Source organism: Limulus polyphemus, unplaced genomic scaffold (genome assembly GCF_000517525.1).
Source record: "Limulus polyphemus unplaced genomic scaffold, Limulus_polyphemus-2.1.2 Scaffold1059, whole genome shotgun sequence".
Lineage (NCBI taxonomy): Eukaryota > Metazoa > Arthropoda > Merostomata > Xiphosura > Limulidae > Limulus > Limulus polyphemus.
Genome location: NW_013666669.1, coordinates 220,457 through 246,649, shown reverse-complemented (window position 1 = coordinate 246,649; position 26,193 = coordinate 220,457). Strand labels below are relative to the sequence as shown.

The 26,193-nt window shown below is 33.8% G+C and overlaps 1 protein-coding gene across 5 annotated transcripts in view; it reads right to left on the bottom strand.

Moving 5' to 3' along the window:
- Positions 1 to 9,550: 9,550 nt before the first annotated feature.
- Positions 9,551 to 26,193, bottom strand: part of LOC106461925 (protein SCAF8-like) — a 26,099-nt gene continuing 9,456 nt past the window's right edge. For 3 of the 5 annotated variants that reach the window (XM_013921789.2, XM_022389026.1, XM_022389027.1), the window contains 8 exons: positions 25,520 to 25,676; positions 23,752 to 24,092; positions 21,351 to 21,523; positions 19,658 to 19,758; positions 19,218 to 19,325; positions 15,359 to 15,530; positions 14,672 to 14,863; positions 11,410 to 14,412 (listed from right to left, as the gene is read on the bottom strand). In XM_013921789.2, the coding sequence (XP_013777243.1) occupies positions 12,692 to 14,412; positions 14,672 to 14,863; positions 15,359 to 15,530; positions 19,218 to 19,325; positions 19,658 to 19,758; positions 21,351 to 21,523; positions 23,752 to 24,092; positions 25,520 to 25,676 (2,965 nt within the window). In that variant the 3' untranslated portion in view covers positions 11,410 to 12,691. Of the gene's footprint in view, positions 10,552 to 11,009; positions 11,047 to 11,409; positions 14,413 to 14,671; positions 14,864 to 15,358; positions 15,531 to 19,217; positions 19,326 to 19,657; positions 19,759 to 21,350; positions 21,524 to 23,751; positions 24,093 to 25,519; positions 25,677 to 26,193 lie in introns of those variants that run through there. The other 2 variants (XM_022389024.1, XM_022389025.1) reach the window with 2 other exon arrangements.

Genomic DNA, 26,193 nt, shown 5'->3' with positions numbered 1-26,193 from the left:
TATGAAGACACTAAGTATCTGAACTATGAAGACACTAAGTATCTGAACTATGAAGACATTAGGTATCTGAACTATGAAGACACTAAGTATCTGAACTATGACGACGCTAAGTATCTGAACTATGAAGACACTGGGTATCTGAAATATATAAAGACACTAATTATCTGAACTATGAAGACACTAAGTATCTGAAATATAAAGACACTAATTATCTGAACTATGAAGACACTAATTATCTGAACTATGAAGACAGTAAGTATCTGAAATATAATCACATTAAGTATCTGAACTATGAAGATACTAGGTATCTGAAATATAAAGACACTAAGTATCTGAACTATTAAGACACTAATTATCAAAATTATGAAGACACTAAATATCTGAACTATGAAGACACTAAGTATCTGAAATATAAAGACACTAAATATCAAAACTATGAAGACACTAAGTATCTGGAGTTTTGAAATCATTTTCAGTTCAACAATTTTGTTTCTTTTTTATGCCATCCTTTCAGTGGAGAAAAAACGGTAAGTCTGCGGACATATAACGCTAGAAATCGGGTTTCGATGCCTGTGATAGGCACAGCACAGATAGCTCATTGTGTAGCTTTGTTCTTAACTACAAACAATATCTTTTTATTATTTTAAACTGTCTTTACAAACTAAGATATGTAATTTTTAGGTTTAAGCGATGATTTAACAAGACTTCTTATATTTCTAAACACTTGAACAGACCAAGAATGGTCTGTGGTTTTTCTTATTTCACACTAGGAAGAAATAATAATTTAAGCTGTGGTTTGATAACAATTTTACTCCAAATTTTGGCCCGCCTAATATTTACATTTTGTAGATTTTTGAATCATGGGACAAAGTTATAATTGTATTTTATAAACATTTTATTTTAAACTACATCAGATTAAGAAATATGTGGAACATTTCAACGAGAAAAAATAACTGGATGTTTTATTTTAATATCTGTTTATCGGCATATGAACTTATTCAGTCGTGAGAAATAACTTCGTTTCTTTTAGAGAGTGGGCAGACTTTGGACTTTTAAACTACACCTATAAAACTTATTGTGTTTTCAAAACCCACAAACAAAATAAGTCATTGTAAAGAACACGTGCAGTCTATTAATACTAAATATACTGATGTTTAATTCTCGTCTTTTGTTGCACATCTCTGGGACTCTATTATTCAGACTTAGTTGTTTAGAACATCCCACGTATACATAATCATCTAATCACCAGGTGACGTGTTACTACTACCCTCTTCCATTACAATGCGCATGTGTAAATTAGGTTAAAGCACATGAACATGTTTCTATAGAAGAAGATTATAAATTTTACACAGTGTTTTCTCCTTTGACATTCCTTCTCATTAAAGCTAGTATTATGAAATAATTCATACTTACTGCTTCTCCCAGCAGAACACGCGCATATTTTATTTATTTATCGCCGGCTTTAAGGGACTTAATGGTCTCTTCGGTGTCCAACACTTTCATACATCTGCTACTTTATATATTTATATAAAATTGATGAAAAAGAGCGGATGTTTAAGTTATTAATCTAGGCTCCAGTTTGCAGTTGTGGGATTATTTGATTGTAAACTTTTCTTTTTTGATGCTCAAGTAAATAGGTCTATCCCTTGTTTTATTTTACATTTAATGTAAGTATGATTCACAAAAAATGAAAAGGTCATGAAGCAACTACATTTATCCTAGCGAGCCTTCAAGAACTTGCTTTCTAAGTAAAATATTCATTTATAACTTTTAAAAAATCGTCTATTCGAAGTGCTATTATAAAAGAAGATTCTGCCTCTCTAGTGTAACGACATCCATTCGCTGTTAATAACACAAATAAAGAATATGTCAAAGCGTCAGAAAAACGATAACACCCTTTTATAACACAAAATGCTATCTGACGGTAAATATATTTGAGGAATGAAATGTCAATATTTTTATAATCTTTTTAGTAGTGAGTTTCTAAAGGTCGTTACAGTTCGTTTTGCTCCTTATAAATTTACATACTCTTTTATTAAGTTGACAGTTATTTAAATATAATTGAAATTATGACATAAAAAATAAAATTGCTCCTGCAAAACCTGTTTGTCAAAGAAAATTATATATCAAGCAGTATAAAGAGAAATAGAAAGTCAAAGTAACGCTAAATTAGCATAACCGCTGAAGTGAGTACCATATGTAATCTAAACCTTTAATATATATATATATATATAGGTTAAACTGTGTGTCGTCTAAAATACATAAATATACAGATAAAGGTCATAAGAAATAATTGTCTGTGATAAATTGTGATTGCATCGTATATAAAATGAATACAGAGGGCTGAGTACGTTATAGTGAAACGGTTTTGGAGCCTCATTATATCGTTTTAATTAATGTCATTACGTCCGATCATGTTCTATCTTACTACTGTGCATCTTGTCAATAGCCCTGCGGCGTAATTTCCATTGCAAAGTGATCTTTCGTAAGGTTTTCATGACCAAATCACACCTCACCTCTCTGCTTATTTTTTATAATCCATTTCGCGTACGAGGACGACGAAATCCTAGCACCCGTTTCAACAGTTATCGCAAAGAAGTCCATAGGCATTGTGACCGATGTCTTGCCCAGAATTTCTTCATAAGGAATAGCATGAACACTTCTTTCATTCTACAACTGTAAGGTGGCGACGGTTGAACGGGGGGTATGGCTAGAGCCCTTATCTTAGTGAGCCCATGCTCTGTTGTCCTTGGTTCCAGATCCTTCTAGATTATATTGTGTGTTAGTGTCTGAGATATGTTGGTGACTTTTGCCTCTGATCCATATTTGTTTTTCGAATGCCATTAAGTACAAGAGATTTAACCGTCTTAGAGATTCTAAATCCCCCAATCTGAACACGTCTTTATGATCTGAGTGTGTGACTATTTGCGTCCGAAAGGGCTGTTATACACTCTTCCCAAAAGCGATCAGTTTCCAGTGGCATCACACTACCTACGCCAAGCAACGTCAAAGTGTAGTTCTTATACACTCCGTCCACCGCGACTTTATATCAGTTGTTGTCACGTGATTTTCTGATTTGCATACCCAGAATCGTTTTAATATAACCTACTCAACTCGTTGCATAAGTATTAAACAGTGTACCCGATAGCATTTAATTGCTAAACGTTTTACTAAATAAGAAATATATATATAAAGAAATAAAAAACAAGTATTTTTATTCTGAGAAGTAATTGTTAAATTTTGCACGAGATGAGTCATCACTACTCTTGTAGGGTTGGATGCAGAAGATTTATCTTGTAACAGTTTGGTTTCTATGTTTGGAAGGATAACTTAGAGTTTGGTCATCGTCTGACTGACGCGAGCGTGGGTGTATCTTGTTATCGAAGGCGTTCTGAGTCTTCCTGACTGCTTTTGGTGTATGACGGTTACGCGTAATACAAGAATGTGACGTCATTGAAAACCTTTTCAATTTCTTAGATTGGCACAAAAGTGTAATTTCTTAATATTTTTAGGGTTGTTTTTTTATTTTTATCTAAAACTTTTCGTGATTCGCTATAAAATACGAAATGATTGAAACCTAATATGGACTTTTCTATTTTGAAAATACCATAGGCTATGACTGAAGATAATTAAATTTAGGAGTGGGCACCGACGATTGGGGGCACTTATTTGTTCTGTTAACCGTGAATATTAAATTCAAAACAGAAATTTTCCATGATTGTATGAATTTGTTTTAACTGAAAAGTTGACTTTCTACTACAGATTGTAGGAACTTTCTTATATTGAAACGTTGACTCTCTACTACAGATTGTAGGAACTTTCTTATATTGAAACGTTGACTCTCTACTACAGATTGTACAAGTTTGTTTTAACTGAAAAGTTGACTTTCTACTACAGATTGTAGGAACTTTCTTTTACTGGAAGTTGACTCTCTACTACAGATTGTACGAATTTTCTTATATTGAAACGTTGACTCTCTACTACAGATTGTACAAATTTTCTTATATTGAAACGTTGACTCTCTAATACAGATTGTACAAATTTTCTTATATTGAAACGTTGACTCTCTACTACAGATTGTACGAATTTTCTTATATTGAAAAGTTGACTCTCTACTACAGATTGTACGAATTTTCTTATATTGAAAAGTTGACTCTCTACTACAGATTGTACAAGTTTTCTTTTGCCGAAAAGTTTAATTTCAGCTATAATATTTTACACTAAAAGTTATTATGGTGTGTACGCATTTTACAAGTCAGCGAAGAATTATTACAAGTACATTTGTCATATCCATTGCCGACGACGCGTTTCGCTCAACCTGGAGCTCGGATGAGATACAACAAAACAGTAGTGGTCGGAATACTATTTATATAAACCATTTGATACAATAACAGTTGTTAGGATGTGTACGCCTTTTACAAGTCGATGACGGATGATTACAATTTCATTTGTCATAAGACGTTAGAATCAGGCGTAATACATTTTTAAACATCACATTCTTAATCAAGACCCTCAGGGATTTTCAAATGTAACTGCAATCCAAATAACTCGTTACATCCATAGCACACAAGTCTCTTAATATTGTTCTTTCATTAATGTTTAACTGGTTAATTTCAAAAATCATACGAGTGTTTTTACTGAATGACATAACTGTTTTGTGCACTAATGGCACTCTAGAAATTTGCTGCTCTGCATTAATGTTTCTCTTAAGTGTCCCATATTAAATAACTCTAGGACTCGGTTCTAGTCTCAAAATTAAATTTTAAAACGATAATAGTTCAATTAGGTTTACACTAAATCGCATGTAAACATGCTTTTATGTTGCTATGTTTATTACTTTGTTAATCGCCCGTGTATTAGATACCACAAACATGCGTTTTTTACACCAGTATTTCCTGTAGGATTCACGATAACACTAATTTGTATCTATGTTCAAGTAAAAAATATCACGTAACAATGCTGTAAGTTGTGCTAAGCATGATGACAGATCATGATGGTGGTTGATGGACATTCGTCTAGAATAAGGTGAGAAAATACGTCATAGGACATAAATCAGTGAGAAAACATATATCAAAATCATCATTGAACAGAGTAGTATGGTTAGAATAGAAAATATATGTTATAAATGACATTTGGTAGAGTAGGGTGGTGGGAAAATATAATAGAAATGTCATTCAATTGAGTAGGCATCTAGCGGTGATAAAATATGTTAAATTGGTTTTCAGTGGAGCGCGACATCTAGCGGTGAGAAAAGAGTTTAAAACGTCATTCCGTGGAGTAAAGCATCAAATTTAAGTTAGAATACAAAGCTTCTTCTCAGTTGTTGAGTATTAAAACTTGGCTAATAGTTCGATAAAGGAAGTTTAAATGAGCACTGCTCTCTGGACATCAAGGTCATTGTCCAAGTAATTTTAAACCTTAATTTCTCTAGAATAACTATGTATTCAGTATTTCGTAATGTTAAAGAAGGTATGTTTGTTATTCTAAGAATCCGTGAATGAAACAAAAGGAGACTATAATATGTAATATATCTGCTATATCCAGTACTAATTTAATCTTTAGCTCAGTAACAAGGTCAGCTAAGATACGATATATGCAGGCGCTAGATATATCAATTTTATTGACTAACAACTGTTAGGGTGGGAATCAGATTAAGCAAGTGAATGGTAATTATTATCAATTTTATTTAAGTCATTTACAAGTCAGATTTTGGGGTAAGAATTATCATTAGTTACTTTAACACTGTTTACTTTGTTCTGTTATAGCACACCTGCTAAAGCTTTGTGACGTCTAATTTTGAACTGTGGAAAAGAGGGAAGGTAATCAACCAGCAGCACCCACTGCTAACTCTTGGGCTACTCTTTCACTAACGAGCAGTGGTATTGACTACATTATAACGTCCCCACGTTCGGTCACACGACACACATAGCGCCCTAACTAAAATAGAGGAATATAGGTTGTGATTGTGCTTTGTGATTTAACTTAGGAAAACTCTTAGTATTGGATATATCAATCCCTGCCACAAGTTCTTGGTATTGGATATATCGATCCCTGCCACAAGTTCTTAGTATTGGATATATCAATCCCTGCCACAAGTTCTTGGTATTGGATATATCAATCCCTGCCACAAGTTCTTAGTATTGAATACTTAGATCTCCCTCCCTTTTTTCTAGAAGTACTTTAAATACCTCTCACGCCAAGAACAATCAAAATTCTTTTAATTTTTGAGCACACAAGGTCTTTAATCCCAAATCCCTAACACAATAATGACTGTTTGCACGCAACGTTACAAAACTTTCCGTTAAAAATTCATCGCCGCCATATTGGACGTCAAATATTCCCTTCTAGCACTGAACAGCAGTCCATACCAATACAAAATACGAATATTTATAGCTCTGGAGCCAGGTGTGAAAGAAAAGAGTCGAAGGCTATTCGTTTTCCAGATATACGTTTCTTTATGCACATCGCTGAGGTACCCCGACATGTCAGCGGTAAGTTTACGGACTTACAGCGCTAAAATACGGAATTCGATTCCTCGTGGTGGTCAGAGCGCATACAAGCCTTTGCGTAGTTTTGCGTTAAGACAAACACCAATCATAGCCAGGTGGTTAGGGCACTCGACTCGCAATCTAAGGGTCGCTGGTTCGAATCCCAGTCACACTAAACATGCCTGCCCTTTTTCAGCCGTGGGAGCGTTATAATGTTACGGTCAATTCCACTATTCGTTGGTAAAAGAGTAGCCCAAGAGTTGGCGGTGGGTGGTGATGACTAGCTGCCTTCCCTCTAGTCTTACACTGCTAAATTAGGGATGGCTAGCGCAGATAGCCCTCGTGTAGCTTTGCGCAAAATTCAAAAACAAACAAACACTAATAAAATGAGAACGTCACATACTACGATACTAGAAGGCAAAGTTATCATTTTCCACCAAAGCCGATTGTAAGCATCTGACGTCCAATATGGCGGAGTAAGCTACAAACCACATGACTTTTTGACGTCAATGCAAGACCTCTATAGGGGTACAACATACGACACGAATAGAGTGCTTTAATATATATATATATACGTGTGTGTTCGTCTCGCAATATATAGACAAAATCTTTCGTATCTAATACATATGTTGGAACAAGTTTTAAAAAAATATTCTAATAGATTGTCTAAGAACGAAGAAATAATACGTTTTGTGGGTGGTCCATATGACGAAATAATTTCCCTTATTGGCTTTTTTTTATGGCTCTTGTGGTTCCGTATACTTGTATTTGGAAGCACATGCTAATACAATAGTAAACAAACAAAGAATGATCAATAGGTTAACGAAAAATATTTTATGCAGAAAACGCTTGTCTGTCTTCTGTATAGCTCAGTTTATTTTAAGTAGCTCAGTGCATTAGGCGTTTATTTTGATGAAACAATCTAAATAAAACATGTTCAATGAACACATGAGGTTTCTATTTGGATGAAAAGATCTAGACGAAACGTGGTCAGTCAACAACTCAGGCATTTATTTAGTTGAAAGTTTTGGATGAATCGTGGTCAGCTTAGGCTTCTGGGTTGATGAAAAAAATCTTAATAAAACACAATTTAGCTTAGTCTTGAACTTCAATGAATTGATGAAATAAAATATAGATAACAGGGTGGCCAAATGATTTATTTAATACAAGTTAGAATACATCTTAAATTTATTCATTTTAGTTTATCTACGATCATTCAGGTAATTGTAATTCATTAGACTCCTATTATATGTATAGAACATTTTAAATAAAAGAAACACAGGCACGACCTGCAAGCTGTCAAAGGTTTAACATTATGAATTTATCCATTGTAATGGTAGGCCTAAAAAAGCTCTGAGGGGTCTAATTTCTAACAACTCTTCGCTATTTAGTAAAGCAAAATATACCAAATGCATTTTAATTTTTATCTTCAAAGCTTTTTCTAAGGATTTCTTTCAACTACACAATTATATATTAGCTTCATAATTTTTTAATGCATGACGCCTTATTGCACCTCATGTATACAGAACGAACCTTACTAGCGTAACTGATAGTAACCTTTAAAATATTTTCGTATAGCGACATCTGTTGACAATATATGTCAAAAGGCAAATCAGAAAAGACGGACAAAATCCGTTTTTTTGATAACTACCGAAATCTAGAAAGCACTCAAACAACCTAAACTTTAGTTCGTTTTATCTAAACGAAGAACGTTCTAGCTACAAATTATTTTCGCTTTTACTCTGCTTTGAAAATGTTTTTATTACCTGTATATATTATTTACAACATCAATACAATCGTATCCTCTAGAAAATGTACAGTTGTGATCAGAGGCGTAGCGCAGTATGTGTTGCACCTCCCCTGTAAATTTTCCCATTTGGCCCCCTTCATATTCGATTTATTATAGCGCTATGGGCCCATATTTAGCGTGCTCCCACGCACCACACCGCGCAGTCAGTTGGTTACTGCCCTGGGTGTGATACTAAGGTTCATTGATGTCAAATAGAAAAGCCATAAGTTTCCAAAAAAGTGCAACAGCAAGAGAAATCAAAAGACAGAACTCTAAAAATACCCGACTTCTATCACATGACAAAGCAAAGACATCCCATAAATGTACAGGTTACATATTTTTAACCAATGGTTTACACGCAATCGTAAGCTAAGCCATTTGAACAATTATTTGTATTGCCTGTTTGAAATTACTACCTTCCAAGAAGTCCATAAAGAAACACATACACGCTAGCTCGAGGCTTAAGAACAACGGTTGCAGTGTATTACCTTTACCTGTGTAAAAGGATTAGCACATGTTTCCGATCTTGTGACATTCGATCAATACGTGAATACGCCTCAATAGAAATGAATTCAACACTAATTATGGAAATATGAAATTCACGACTACTTCAGTCATTATACAGGACAAATGACATAATCAACTTGATATCACAGAAAAGAGGGTCATCCTATGACTGTTTTCTCACCCAGCTAGAATATCGATGTCTAAAGTATGAAAAACAAACACTACAGAATCTGTGTGCAAAAACAGTGACAACGGATATGCAGGGATGTATAGTTTCTAGAAGTTGCCAAATACAGGAAAAAATTTGTGTCACGGACAACTAAAATCCTCTGGACATCTTGAGGGAAGAATGCATCATCACAGCCAACTAACAACTATCTTGAGGGAAGGATACATTATCACAGCCAACTAACAACCATCTGGAGGGAAAGATACATCATCATAGACAACTAACAACCATCTTGAGGGAAGGATTCATCAGCACAACCAACTAAAAACCATCTGGAGGGAAGGACTCGTCAACACAGCAACTAAGAACTATCTTGATTAAGATCTCGAAATTCATCAGAACACAAACATACAAGAATGCATGTAACAAGTGTCACGCGAGTTGAACTAACAAATACTATTAACTCCAAAGAGAGTGATAATCCCAGTAAGAGACAAGTAACATTCAAACAATAATTTTTAAAGCAATATCAACAAGTTTTTACTTTATTTATTCAACTTTAGAGTTCAGCTACGTTAAAAAAATAAAGAAGCTAAAAAGTTTCAGATGATCAAATATCCAATCAGCACATGTTGTTTGTTATGATAAAGAACTAAGTATTTTTATAGGTTATGAACAAAATTACAAATGTGGTTCCTGGAAACAGTGTCACCTATATTTTGCATTCATTTTCCAAAGATCGTCAACTTTGTATCATTTATTTTTCTGTTTATTGACGGGGAGAAATTCCAACATTATATACAAGATTTGTGCTCATAATTTTCGTTTATTGACGTTTAAAGAACAAAAATATTTTTGTGATAACCCAGACATTCCATTCGGCACACAAGTATAATTTCAGAGGGATAATCAACGATAATTTATAAAATATAAATTATTACTAAACCTTCCATTTGTGTCTTATATCCTTCCCACACGAGGTCACAAAAAGATAATCATCTAAGCCACTAAATCACTATAGGAATATTACAAACGCTCCTATAATACCAACAGAAAACGTCAAAAACGTTAACACTTCGATGCCACTTTTACGAAAAATGAACAAAAGGAGAAAATGTGTTTTATATACATTACAAGAATCCAGTCAGCTAGCTACTAAACAAATTTCACCATCATAATATTATTAAAAACAATTCGGTGCATTTCATATTATACACTAGGTGGCTAGTACTGTATAACACACTGTTTTAGATAACTACTATAGGTGTGTACATACAAAAATGGTTCAAACAAATAAGGTCAGAAGTTACAAAAATTACATTAACACAACCGTATCGAGTCAAGCACGTTTATTAAGCAGTTTGCTTGACTATTGCTTATACACAAGCTCTCAGTTTTCATTATTATATTATAATTTATTATAACTTATCAAAAAAGACGTTTTGTTATAGGTACTGCACTTGTAGCTCTCGATGTTTGGAGTCGCCATATTTTTTCTGAGTGAGGCCAATAAAACGGATGACAGAATTGTGTGCTTTAGAGTATTCCAATAGAAGACAATAAAATAGATGATAGACTTCTGTATGCTTCAGAATATTCTAGCAGACAGAAGTCTATTATCTGTTTTATTGTTTTTTTCCAATACTCTACAGCAGACAGAAGTCTATCATCTGTTTTATTGTCTTCTACTGGAATACTCTACAGCAGACAGAAGTCTATTATCTGTTTTATTGTATTGTATTGGAATACTCTACAGCCAACAGAAGTCTGTCATCTGTTTTCTACTGGAATACTCTACAGCAGATAGAAGTCTATCATCTGTTGTATTGTCTTGTATTGGAATACTCTACAGCAGACAGAAGTCTATCATCTGTTTTATTGTCTTGTATTGGAATACTCTACCCAGTAGAAGACAATAATAGACTTCTATCTGCTGTAGAGTATTCCAATACAAGACAATAAAACAGATGATAGACTTCTGTTGGCTGTAGAGTATTCCAATAGAAGACAATAAAACAGATGATAGACTTCTGTCTGCTGTAGAGTATTCCAGTAGAAAACAGATGATAGACTTCTGTATGCTTTAGAATATTCTAGTAAAAACCAATAAAATAGACAACAGACTTCTCCTGTCAAGACAAAAAAAAATACAATCACCCCCACATTTGCTCCTATCCTGCTTTATCACTTGTCATTGAATTTATACTCATGTAATTCTGGGCATATCAACTGGTGATTAGTAGCTATTTATGACAATTTTAATGTTTATCATAGTTGTTTTATCGTCAAGAGACTTTGAAAACTGCATCCTTCAAACTCAAAGTTTAATATTACAAAAACGACTACAAATTAGTACACTTGTAGCACAATAAATATACTTTGTATTACTCGAGAGTCATGTGATGTATACATTCAATTATGTTGTTGCTTTCAGTAAAAACCAAGTTACTACAAAATTGACACACTACCAATAACATATTTAATGCTACATCAAATACTGATTAACAACTATAGTTACAGCAATGGTGTTAGTGAACACAACATCATTACCCAAATTTATACAAATAAATCAGATGAAAAAGTCAAAAATGTACAAACACAATTTACAAAAACTGTCCTACATTAAACTGTATTTTTCTCTCATCCAGATGAATCTATACTGTGGCAAACCTTTCCATATTTAGTATTAACTTGTCTCTTTGATAATCTCTTTGTTCTTAGTGTCTTAATCCACATACAATCTACAATTTTCTGCTTACAATCTAACAATCAACGTAAATCTTGACTGTAAAATATTTTTAATGAAATAAAAATCAGATTGCAGAAAATGTATTATGGTTACGAATGGCTGCATATCGGTAAAGTTGTACATGTGTATTCTGTATTTCACTTCAGGTCACTATTCACAACATGACTTTCTTCACAACCTGCGATAAGTCATTCCACTGTACGTACATGTGTATTCTTTATTTCACTTCAGGTCACTACTCACAACATGACTTTCTTCACAACCTGTGATAAGTCATTCCACTGTATATATGTGTGGATTCTGTATTTCACTTCAGGTTACTATTCACAACATGACTTTCTTCACAACCTCAGATAAGTCATTCCACTGTACGTACATGTGTATTCTGTATTTCACTTCAGGTCACTATTCACAACATGACTTTCTTCACAACCTGTGATAAGTCATTCCACTGTATGTACATGTGTATTCTATATTTCACTTCAGGTCACTACTCACAACATGACTTTCTTCACAACCTGCAATAAGTCACTCCACTGTACGTACATGTGTATTCTGTATTTCACTTCAGGTCAATATTTACAACATGACTTTCTTCACAACCTGTGATAAGTCATTCCACTGTACGTACATGTGTATTCTGTATTTCACTTCAGGTCAATATTTACAACATGACTTTCTTCACAACCTGTGATAAGTCATTCCACTGTATATACATGTGTATTCTGTATTTCACTTCAGGTCAAGTTTAGTGTTGCAGTTTTTCAATGTAACTGAAAACTATTTATAACAAGATTATATTGTTGTTAATGAAAACATAATAATAAAAACATGTTCTGAATTTATTTTATAATCACACAGAACTAAAACACTTCTTGAGAAAATTTCATTTCAAATTTGAAGCTTGTCAAGGCAATGTGTCTTGAATTTACTAAATGCACACAAAGTAGCTTTGAATAACTTTACCTTCTTTATAACAAAGATGAATGTCACTGTTTTTCTACTTTCTCTTCACTTTTTTGTCCATTTTCTTGTACACTGATTTCATCTTCAGCTTTATTGTTAGTACTTGCTCCAGTTTGCTGAACGCTGGATTTGGAGATAGCATGATCTCCATTTTTCCTAGGCTCTGTGTCCCTTGAGGTCTTGCCACAGTTCTGACGATCGTTTCTGTTCATATTTCTAGACTTCACAAAATCTCTTTCATCATTTTCACTATTATCTTTTTTCCAGTGGTCGTGTTCTCTGCCACGACCATATCTTCCTTTTTCTCTGGACCAATCATGATCGTTTAAATTCTCTCCACGTTGCCAAGCATAAGGTATAGGATGGCGATTAGATACTGCCTGTTCCATCCTCTCCCTGCTGTCTTGAAATCTTCCATCAAATTTTGCTCTTCCAAAGTGTGGTTCAAAGAATTCTCTAGGAAGAAATCCTGGCCGAGGTCGCATTCTATCTGGGTGTACAGCAAAGTGTGGTCGGTTCCAATCAAATGATGGTCCTCGTGGCCTAGATCTTCCTCCTAGCTGTGAGCCAACAAATTCCATTCTAGGTCTTGGCCCACCACGGGGAGGAAATCCATGTGGAGGAGGACCTCTAACTGGATTTAAAAGTGGTGAATATGGGGGAAAATTCATATGTTCTGGTGGAAGTGGACCTCTAGTTCTTGGCCCAAGGTCAGGGGGCATTTTGGGGGGAGAAAGCAGAACTTTCCTTTCATTCCCTGATGATCTTTGTTGAAGAGCACTTTCACTAACTTGCTGTTCTTGGGGCCTTGTGTTTGTTGGAATTTGACCTAATTGATTGGACTGGAAACTAGGTCCAGGTAAAGGATAATGAGAATTACCTGGACTTCTTAAATCCAAAGATTGCTGCTGCACTCCCAAATTACTAGATGCCAAAAGAGATGGATGTCTTAAAGGAGAAAAAACTAGATTTGGCATCCTGTTACCATTATGTCCTTGGCCTTGGTATGGGCCTGACATGTGTGGACCAAGACCAGATGTAGGGGGATGAAGAATGGTACAGGGTATGTGAGGTGAGCCAAACTGTGAAAGAGCTGCCACTGTGACTGTAGTAGTAGAGTTTTCTGTGCTGACTGTAGATGGTGGTGGGAGTTGACTGTTTACTGGCCCCCAAGAAACCAGTCCTTGATGAATCATTCCAGTCTGGAACTGTCCTGGTGGTCGAGCTGGCTGCTGGAAACCCCCAACAGAAGGAAGAAAAGGCATCTGTCCTACAGGTTGGGGAATGGTTGAGTGAACAGGAGGAGGTACCCCTGATGAGGGTTGTTCAACTGAAGAAACAGTTGACAAATTGGAATGGTTTGAAAGTGAAGGGATATGTGGCAATAAAGAGAAATTTCCACTAGTTGTAGTGGTGGTACTGGTGATGTGCTGGCTATTTACTGAGTTGGACTCTAGAGGCAAACAAGTTCCTTCTTCTTCAGTTGGAGTAGCATCTCCTGAAAGATCCATGGACTGAGAAATTGCATCTGCTGTGCTGTGAACTGGGAAAGTTGATATACACAGACTCTGGACTGTACTAAGAGCTTGTAGCTGTTGACATGTAGAAACAGCAGCCATGCTGGGAATGGGTGGCAGCCAGTGTCCTCCTTGCATCGGCTGAGTGTTTGGGGGAATCATCACAAGTGAATTCTGAGGAATTCCCACTGTCATTGGCATCACCACAGACTGCGTTGGCATAATACCTGTGAAACAAATATTACAGATTATCAAACGTTTGGAGCAGTATTACTTTATTTATCAAGTTTATCACATTATTACAAATACATAATTTCTTACTTGTTTTTAATCTCAAAACATGTGTGCTTAATTAAGTCTAAATTAAGTCACATAATGACAATTATTTTGTTTTTGAGAAAAATAAATTCAAAGAAATTTGCACAAGCTAAAAATTAAAAGTATACTAGTTTTCTAATATTCTGTTGCTCTTTTGTAAAATCTCACCAGGCACAGCAATTCCAAAATGTGGCTGTACAATTTGAGGGACCACTTGCATATTTACTGGAGGAAGTCCACCAACTGTATTTGACAAAGAAGAGTCTGCATGGTTAGCTGCTTGCTCCCGATTCTTTGCAAGATCTTTTTCTGCCTGCTTTCGAGCTTCTTCTTTCTCTTTTTGTCGTGTTCTTTGTTGTTCTGAAACAATATTTTATCTAGTTTTATAAAAAACATTTCAACAAAACAATCAATTTGAAACAGCATATTAAAATTATATATATATTTGTCCAGAAGGACTCTACTTGCATTTACTTGTGGTAATTCAAATAGATTTTACTGATGGTTTATTTGACTTGAATTTCATTGGTGTTTTAATGATAATAATCAAGATGAATTTCTCTAGTGATCTAATCACAATAATTCAGGAAGATTGGATTCTACTGGTATTCAATTCACAACAGTCCAATAAGCACCATAAAAATAATCCTAAATCTTATTAACATTTAAATACAATTTCATTTAACACTGTGTCTTTTCTTTTTTGATAATTCAACCTAATATTTACAATCTTACTAAAATTTATAATGATGCATACTGGTTATACAATGGATCAGCTGAAAGCTTTAACAATCTTAAAAAAAGTATCACTAGGCAACAGCAAGTTTCTGACTTTCTTCATCAGTCCTCACTCACCTTTTAAGTTTTCTGGCACTGATTCATCATCAACCACACCTCCATCTTCTAGAGCATCAAGATCAACATCATCTGGAATTTTATGGTAGGGAATATAGCTAACTCCCACTCCTACTTCCCAGAAATCTTTATACTCCTTCCCCTTCACACCCTTACCAGGAGCCCAGGCCATCTGAGAGGAAACCAATATTAACTTCTACAAGCCCCCTTTTTAGGTGAGGTATAATCACATTAAAAGTCATAGGTGTAGAAACAAAAGCTTATTTAACACTTCTAACAATCCTTTTACCATCCTATAAGGATCACATACATACAAAAAGCACCTCCTGGTTTCTTTACTAAGTTGCTGCCAAATCTGGTATAAACTTTCTAAATAATCCCTAGTTGCTATGTGAAAAAAATAGGTTTAAGTTGTGAAACATCATTTTTAATAACACAATAAAAATATTTTCTTTCATCTTGGAAGTTTTTCAGAAAGTTCCATTTTTATGTCCAATCAGTTTTGACTTGTTTCATAGCATCAATATATTTCTTTTCATACCATATTTTGTCAATTGAAACATTTGACTTCCAACTGTGAATCACACAAACCTAGTATGAATAATGACATCGACATAAAATTTACCGGTGAATAATGACATCAACATAAGATTACTAGTAAACAATGACTCTGACACAGATTTACTGAGTGAACAATGACATCCACAGAAGATTTACTAGTGAACAATGACTCTGACACAGATTTACTGAGTGAACAATGACATCCACAGAAGATTTACTAGTTAGCAATGACATCGACATAAGATTTACTAGTAAACAATGACTCTGACACAGATTTACTGAGTGAACAATGACTGACACAGATTTACTGAGTGAACAATGACATCCACAGAAGATTGACTAGTGAACAATGACTCTGACACAGATTTACTGAGTGAACAATGACATCCACAGAAGATTTACTAGTGAACAATGACTCTGACACAGATTTACTAGTGAACAATGACACTGACATAAGATTTACTAGTGAACAATAACATTGACATAAGATTTACTAGTAAACAATGACTGTGACACAGATTCACTGAGTGAACAATGACATCCACAGAAGATTTACTAGTTAGCAATGACTCTGACACAGATTTACTAGTGAACAATGACACTGACATAAGATTTAGTGGTGAATAATGACACTGACTTAAGATTTACTGGTAAACAATGACACTGACATAAGATTTACTAGTGAACAATGAAACTGACATAAGATTTACTAGTGAACAATGACATTGACATAAGATTTACTAGTGAACAATGAAACTGACATAAGATTTACTAGTAAACAATGACATTGACATAAGATTTACTGGCGAATAATGACACTGACTTAAGATTTACTAGTAAACAATGACACTGACATAAGATTTACTAGTGAACAATGAAACTGACATAAGATTTACTGGCGAATAATGACACTGACTTAAGATTTACTAGTAAACAATGACACTGACATAAGATTTACTAGTGAACAATGAAACTGACATAAGATTTACTAGTGAACAATGACATCGGCATAAGATTTACTAGTAAACAATGACATTGACATAAGATTTACTAGTGAACAATGACACTGACATAATATTTACCAGCAAGTAATGACATTGACATAAGATTTACTAGTGAACAATGACTTTGACACAGATTAACTAGTGAACAATGAAACTGACATAAGATTTACTAGTGAACAATGAAACTGACATACGATTTACTAGTGAACAATGACACTGACATAAAATTTACTAGTGAACAATGAAACTGACATAAGATTTACTGGCGAATAATGACACTGACTTAAGATTTGCTAGTAAACAATGACACTGACATAAGATTTACTAGTGAACAATGAAACTGACATAAGATTTACTAGTGAACAATGACACTGACATAAGATTTACTAGTGAACAATGAAACTGACATAAGATTTACTGGCGAATAATGACACTGACTGAAGATTTACTAGTAAACAATGACATTGACATAAGATTTACTAGTAAACAATGACATTGACATAAGATTTACTAGTAAACAATGACATTGACATAAGATTTACTAGTGAACAATGACATCGGCATAATATTTACTGGCGAATAATGACACTGACACAAGATTTACTGGGGAACAATTATATTAAAAAAGATTTACTGATTGAACAATGACCTCACCTTTGAAAATGGTAACATAGTGGGATATTTTGTTAACATTTTTGGTTGAGACCAATTTATACCTGTTAATTATAGTATGTGTATGTTGTTTAAATACAATAAACTTAACAATACTTGTCATCCAATAGTTTGCCATTGCAAGCCTAAATTTACATTACTCTCTGAACCTAAGTATCCTTCAAACATACTGTTGGTATATTGATGTATTGTCAATGAAAAATATTCCTTTCAAACAGACATGTTATAACACAATTACATAATCAAGAATAGAAATAACATCATAAGAAACTAAGAGAAATATCCAGGCCTTTATTTGGTTGGAAATATTTTTCACAATTTTATCTGGAGGTTGCTTTGTTTATTGCGACCTTGCAAAGGTTCATTTTTACGAAGACCTAAAATAATGCAGATTACAGCTCCCTTTATTGGTTAGACCACCTTATACGAAAGTAATTTAAACCATTATAATCATTGTTGATAAACCAAAATAAATATCAATCTAACCACAACTGTTGAAATAAATACAAGTCTAAGAAAGATATCAGAAATTTGAAAAAAATCTACAGTTCAAACACTTAAAAGATACAAAAACAATTAAATTTTCCACACTGGGTTTCTTCTGATGATAACTGTTAAGCCAAGAAAACTGAGTTTTTGGGGAATACGTTGTTCGTCAAACACAGTTTTGCTTACTTGTACAATATCATATTAATACAGGCCATGAATCAGGCTCTCAAGGGCCTGCAAGCTACCTATTAGGAACTACTTTCCTAAAGCATTTATATATATACATAAAAAGTAAATGATATCAAACACTATACCTGGCCAGTCCCTGCTTGAAAAAAAACCATTTTGTGATAGTCACTACAACATCCCCAGCCAGCCTCTGATATAAAGAACCAATCTGTTTATAGTCACCACAATGTTCCTAACCAACCTCTGATATAAAGAACCATTTTGTGTATAGTCACCACATCTCTAGCTAGCCCTAACATAAAGAACCATTTTGTGTATAGTCACCACATCTCTAGCTAGCCCCTAACATAAAGAACCATTTTGTGTATAGTCACCACACAGCATCCCTAGTAGACCCTGATATAAAAAATGATATTGTATATAGTCACCAAGCATCCTTGATCAGTCTCTAATATAAAGAATTTCTGTGAGTGTAGACATGGTAGAGGCTTGCACAGTCAAAACTAACCATACATATCTCATGGTAGAGGCTTGCACAGTCAAAACTAACCACACATATCTCATGGTAGAGGCTTGCACACTTTAAACCTAACCATACATATCTCATGGTAGAGGCTTGCACACTTCAAAACTAAACATACATATCTCATGGTAGAGGCTTGTATACTTCAAAACTAACCATACATATCTCATGGTAGAGGCTTTTACGCTTCAAAACTAACCATACATATCTCATGGTAGAGGCATGCACACTTCAAACCTAACCATACATATCTCATGGTAGAGGCTTGCACACTTCAAACCTAACCATACATATCTCATGGTAGAGGCTTGCACACTTCAAAACTTTAGAGAACTTTTATCATAATCTGAATATTTGTGTTATTGCTAATCCAAAACGTTAAAAAAAATTGCTGGTATTTTTACACATAAAATACAGTTACCTTGATTGCACTTCCATGTAATTTTAAGTTTTTTAAAGACTGAAGGGCCTTATATGCATCCTGTCTCCTATCCATACAAACATAGACACATCCTCGAGGAACTATCATCTGAAAGAGAAACAAAGATCACTGATACTGTAACAAAGCACTGTGGGTAACATCCTTAAAGGGGTATTACCATAAGCACATCCTGTTACTGATGGAGAGAGAGTAATTATAAGTTATCTCTTCCTTAATATCACTAATATCACTAATATCTATTCTCTATTTTTTTATTGACTACTTTGCTCACCTTAACTTTTTGTTCTGTTGGAAGAAAATGTATTTCCTGCTAAACACAAGATTCATCAATATTAGAAATAACTGAAACATCAATGAAATAAACACAACAAGATCACATTTTATGATTTAGGACAAACAAATATGTAATTTAAACTTACGTCAATACTAGCAATGGTACCAAATTCTGCAAAGACGTCATAAATGTTGGCTTCTGATGCTATTTTTGGTATGTGTCCGAGCCACAAGGTGGTACTACAAACTGAAAATAAAAACTATGAAAACCTGTTATACAATAATAAGGAATTATTGTATATAAGTATATTACAAATACTCACTCCTAAAAAAAAACAACAGGACTGTCTATCATCTATAAAAATATATTGTTCCTGACCATATCTACATTTACTTCTTATCTTCACTTTATCAACACAGTGAAGAAGTTGTGATCATTTTTATAACATAAAAAATAAATGCAGTTCAGTTATTTGAACTTGTAAAATATACACAAAAACTTTTATACATTAATCATACATAGACTTCTGAATAACTTCTTGAACTTTCACCAAAATTTAAAACATTTTCATACTAACCACAGTCACCTGTGACACATTGTGAACATATATGGCCTCTCTTCTTTTGTATAAGCTAATGCAGTCATAAGTATAACTTATACAAAACAAAAACCGCTCCTTAAACAAACTTGGCATTTTGTGCTTATACTATGCCCCCATTACCCATGGCAATTAAATGAAACATTTTCCATAGCTTTAGATATATAACTAGAACAATATACTTGTTCAGATACGCTACAAACAATATATTTGTTCAGATATACTTAGAATAATATATTTGTTTAGATACACTTATAACTGTATATTAAATGAGAGAACCCAAATATTTCTCAAAATACCTACAAATACCTCATGGGTAACTGAAAAGAAATCCTTGGATTTTCTTCCAAATTTTTCTTTCCACAAGATCATATGTACAAGACATTTCATTACCAATCAAAATTAAAATACAACACATAAGATAAACTATTTCATCCATTAATTTTACAGAACTGTGAAGTTTTAATAAGTACAGTAAGCCTAAAATGTAACATGAAGTACACTACAGGTAATGCAAAGTACAATACAGGTAATATTAAGTACAAAATAGGTAATTTGAAATACACTTTGGATAGCGTGAAGTACACATGGGTAACTTGAAGTACAAAATAGGTAATATGAAATACACTTTGGATAATGTGAAGTACACTATGAGTTATATGAAGCATCCTATGGGTCATGTCAAGTACAGAAATGACCATCCAGAAAGATTGCATTAACTATAGATACACATGCTCTGTGAACACATTTTACATCACTTTTATATCTACAAGGAATCAATACAAATAAACAAGAATTTCAAAGGCTTTAGTTTTACTTCTAGTGTTTCTTATGTGAAAGATTATCCAAGCTGTTCAAACAGTATTACTTTACTGTTACACATAACTTGTGTATGTGTGTGTGTTTTCTTAGAGCAAAGCCACATTTGGACTATCTACAGTATTCACTGAGGGGAATCAAAACTCTGATTTTTTTTAGTGTTTTAAATCTGAAGACTTACTGCTATCCCACCGGCAGAGACACATAACCTAGTTCCCACTCACTTGATCTGGAACTTTCAGAGTGTCAGATGTATGCATTTTACAAAACTTATAACTAACCCATGATAAAAAATCTAAAATTCAACTTTCCTAGAATACCAGAAAATAATAAAAATCTATCACAAAAATAGGCAAATCACATCACTGCTTATGAAATAATGTTTTTAACGTATACATTTCTTTTTGAAGAAAACCATTACCACATAAGTATCCCTTTTTTATAGGTGGTAAGCCTTTCTTCCTTCTTTCTCTCTCTCGTGATCTAGACCGAGATCTGTCCCGCTTATGGTGAGACCGAGAGCGTGAACCAGACCGAGATCGTTGTCTTCTAGGAGACCTAGACCTGCTTCTTCTACTATGTCGGCGAGATGACCTGGATAAGAGAAAAACTGTAATAATATCCTTAATTCTCAAGCTTTATTATTCCTTGAATATTTGACTGAATCGCTATGTGTCCATATAAACAAGAAATTCATTATTCCTGCTGTAAATACCTTCAAATAAGCAGAATAAGAATGTTACAAGATCAAGTTAACAACTGATATTAATATTCAGCTGTATACACTTTTTTAAAAAAAGGTCTGTACTTGTTTTTTTAAATGCCTGAACTGTTACATACTAGTGATTAGTGTAGCTGGCCAAGTGTAATGTTACTGTGATTAGTAAACTGTGCTTGTTTTTATTAACTTTTACATTACTGGTGATTAGTGTAGCAGGCCAAGTGTAATGTTACTGTGATTAGTAAGCTGTGCTTGTCTATATCAACTGTTACATTACTGGTGATTAGTGTAGCAGGCCAAGTATAATGTTACTGTGATTAGTAAGCTGTGCTTGTTTTTATTAGCTGTTACATTACTGGTGATTAGTGTAGCAGGCCAAGTATAATGTTACTGCGATTAGTAAGCTGTGCTTGTCTATATCAACTGTTACACTAATCACCACTTAGGATTGTTAAGTATAATCATTCAATTATAATATCTTTTTTTTATCAACCATAACATTCATCATACAGATTTTAGATATACTTGTAGAATTCAGTCCTTTTGTGGAGTTAAAAAACCATACATTAACACATTGAAAATAATCTCTCCTTTCACCTAAGTTAGTGTATCTCACGAGTATCTTCAAACTAGGTGAATAATGAACTTGTCTGGTCTCATACGTACAGAGAAACAGCCATGACCATATCTAAACTCTGTAGATAATCTACTTCAATCAACAAGGCAGTAAGTGTTCTGCACTGCATGAAGATTAGTAGATAAAATTTAAGTCTACAATATACATAAGGGAAGTTAACTTTCAGTACAATAGAAATCAGCCAAGTTAATAAATTTCTTTTGTTGCTAATTTTGTGTCATTCATCAATAAGTTTACAATAATATGTAAACCATTACCAAATGTCAAACCCTCTCTTGTAAAAATGCATTTCTACACCCCATAAACAAACTGTAGGTGACAATGTGACTTTTGACCTAGGTACAGAATCAATTCTCTTCTACAGCTTATAAACAAACTGTTAGTGATAATGTAATTTCTGATTTATGTGTAGATCTACTAAAACACAGTTGAGTAAAAAAAGAGATAAGTAAGTCCAGTAATTGGTTTTAGCTGTTCATTATATGATTTTATCATCTTATGTACTACAAAGCTTCTTTCCTAAATTAACCAAAACTGCTAAAATGCCTTTATAGACTTATCTGAACTTATTTTGTTAGAAGAGTAAGAACCTTTATAAATCCACCTATACTTGTTAATTTGCTGCACAAATTCCTTTATTACTCTTTGTTTGTATTTATGAAAGACTTTTTATAAACATAACCAGACTTGTATTGTAAATTGCAAGTTTTTTTCACTTTATCTTATTTTTTGAATAAGTGTTTTTTATGAACCTAATAGAATTTGATTTTTTTGCTACAAAAGTGCCTTGTGAACATAGCTAGATTTCATCTTTTACTACAATAGTTGTTTTACAATATTAAATAGTCTAAGGGTACAGGGCTCTAAATTTACAGTGGCTAGTTGACAAAAGTAGTGTTTAGCCAGTGACCATTAAGGAGCAACGGGATTTTTTGTGTTGATAATCCAGGCACAATTATGAATATTCACACCAGTTGAAAAAACAGTAAACACTACTTAGAAAAAAGCTTGCTGCAAGCACAACATTTATAGAAAAACCCATACTATGATAAGACATTTCTACTAGTTTGTGGACATTGTTCTTGTACATTTTTAAATAGGATTCTTCAAGATAAAAAATAGCAAGTAAAAAACAATATGTTCCCATGGCATTTCATTCCTATGGTATCATTTTTTTCAATTTCATATTAGGAAATGTAATTCTTGTCACAAATGCATATATATACTTTGATACTACATTAAAAGATGAGAATTGAAAATGTGACATCAACTGGAAATTCAAGTCAATTGGCTAATTACATTCATTAAGAGTATGCAACTCACAAACCATTTATTATTATTTGTTTAGTTTTTGTCAACATAGTAGATACTTTTTGCAAACAGCTTATAAAATAACTGGAAAACACTTGCAAGTGTCCAAAGAAAGTTAGTTTCAAGCTCTGAAGGTATCCCCCTTCAACATACCTGGGCTTGGATCGAGAAGGAGACAAAGATTTTTCCCTTTCATCTTTATCCTCTGTCATTACTGAGTTTAGTGCTCTATTTCTTTCATCCTGGTCTTCTAGAGGAAGGGATATATTGTTAATCATGCCAAAGGACTGTTGGCTGTCATCTTGTTCAGAGTTTACAGTATTTGGAGGTAGAGGAGGCTGTTTATAGTTTACAGGCAGATAGTTGTTGCCAGGCCCCTGCCCAGTGGATAGGTATGGTGGGGGTTCAGGAATGTATGACAAACTACTGCTGCCAAAAACTGTAGCATGAGGAGGATGTTCAGGAAGTTGATGGTCATTAGGAAATGGTAATTCCTGCAAAACATGTAAAACTGATGCTGTAATATGAAAAATTACTTCCATTAAAAATGTGTGGTACTGTCAATGTGTTCAGGGAACTTATAAAAGGAAACACACCATCTCATACATATCTACAGGCTAATAGGATATTGTTAAAAACACAAAACACTATCAGTATGAAAAACAATGTTTAGAATGAACAATGACTGTCTTGACAGCAACATTCTGAAGGTGTTATTTTAAAAGAAAGTTGACTTAAAACAAGAATCTATAAAATTTAAGACTGACATCCAGGATAGCAAAGCAAGATCTTTTACACTAAATGGGTCCTCTCACACATACTTATAGGGTTGAGTACATTATATTAAAATAATATAAAGTCATGGTGGAATGCCATGTGTCAGAACTATATTCTAGCACTGCTTGGCCTTCCTTAGATAGTGTAATGTTACCAAAATCTGATCAAGTTTGGAAAGAGTAAGTAAGAGCCCTTTTTAATGCAAAATATTCATACATTTAGATCATAAATCTGTACTCAGATCTGATATTTAGAATTTCCAATATGGGGATATCCCTTGAACATATGGCATTGGAAAGCAAAGGGATATGGATCAGCATGGGGAACCAAGACCAAAGAGAAAAAGATCTGCAACAAGTTATACCTCAACCATGGTAAGAAAAGTGTGGCATTAGTTGTGGTAAGTAAAGTGTAGTATTTTATAACAAGTGAGAACACACAAATACAAAAGTCAGTCTATGTGTTACAGGCAACAGTACACAACACAATCAAGAAAGATCTTTTCTGGAAAAGTGACACAAGTTACATGTAAAGAAGTTGTTTCCAAAACATAACAGTTTAACTGTTGTATACCTCAAGTAGCTGGATAATAAAATGGGTATTCATGCTGCTCTATATAAAAATATACCAATCTAGAGGCTGGATTCAGAGCTTGTGTATTTCCACGTGTGATCAGACTGTTGAATGGTCACTGAAAAACCATCATCCTCATACACTACATGGATTAATGAAAGCTGCACTATTATGAGTGTGCTTTGAATATGACAGTCTTGGGACGGAGCCTTTTCAAAATGAAACTATGCTGCAGAGCTATTGTAGAGATGCACCATTGTCAGATAGAACATCACAATAAATGGTGACATGGACTGCAACAATGTGTAGCTGCTCCAACATTGTTTTGATATAAGATACTCAACACCTGTATAATGAATAAAAACCCTATAACCCAAGCACTTTCAAACAGTGGACCTTTCGAAAGTGCTCAGGTTATAGGGTTTTATTCATTTCTATCAAGACTTCTTGAACCTACATGTTTTTATAACATCATGAACAACTCCTGTACAATGTAATTGTTTTGTAATGACTGATTAAAAATATCCTAATTCTAAAAAATGTTTTACACTGTATATACAAAATCACTCACTGATGATGCTTGCTGTGGGTATAAAAGGTCCTTCTGCTCCTGTATATTATCTAACATGGAAAAGTCTGCTTTAAATACTTCATTTTGCTGTATAGTTTGTTGCATCTGCTGTAGCTGCTGCAGAAGTTCAGGATTAGATAACAAATTTTGGGCCATACTAGACAAAACAAAATTCATAATTATAATCATATTAGTAAGAGAGACTCTGAACATCATTCAAACTTAATAATTATAGTCATACCAACTGGATGTGCTCAGAAATGTTCTTCAGAACAGAATAATAATAATATTCTTATATAATTTACACAAGTAAACATAACAAACAAAATGAGAACAGGATATAAATAAAAAACTATCAGGTAACATGTTGATATAACATAAACATACCAAACAAAATGAAAACAGGATACAAATAAAAACAATTGGGTAACATGCTGAAAAAAAAGAAACATATCAAACAAAACAACAACAGGATTTCACCCATTCGAGATGGGTGAAGGGCCATGTCATCTTGTTTGTTAACTCGCATTCAAAATTGTATTCAACTACTATTTCATGAATTTATGTCAATAAATTTGGTATCAAACTGTAGATTATAATTTTAGTAAATATTAAAAACATATAAACATTGATTTGTGTGTGTGTGTGTCACATGGTATGTTGAATGCAGCACT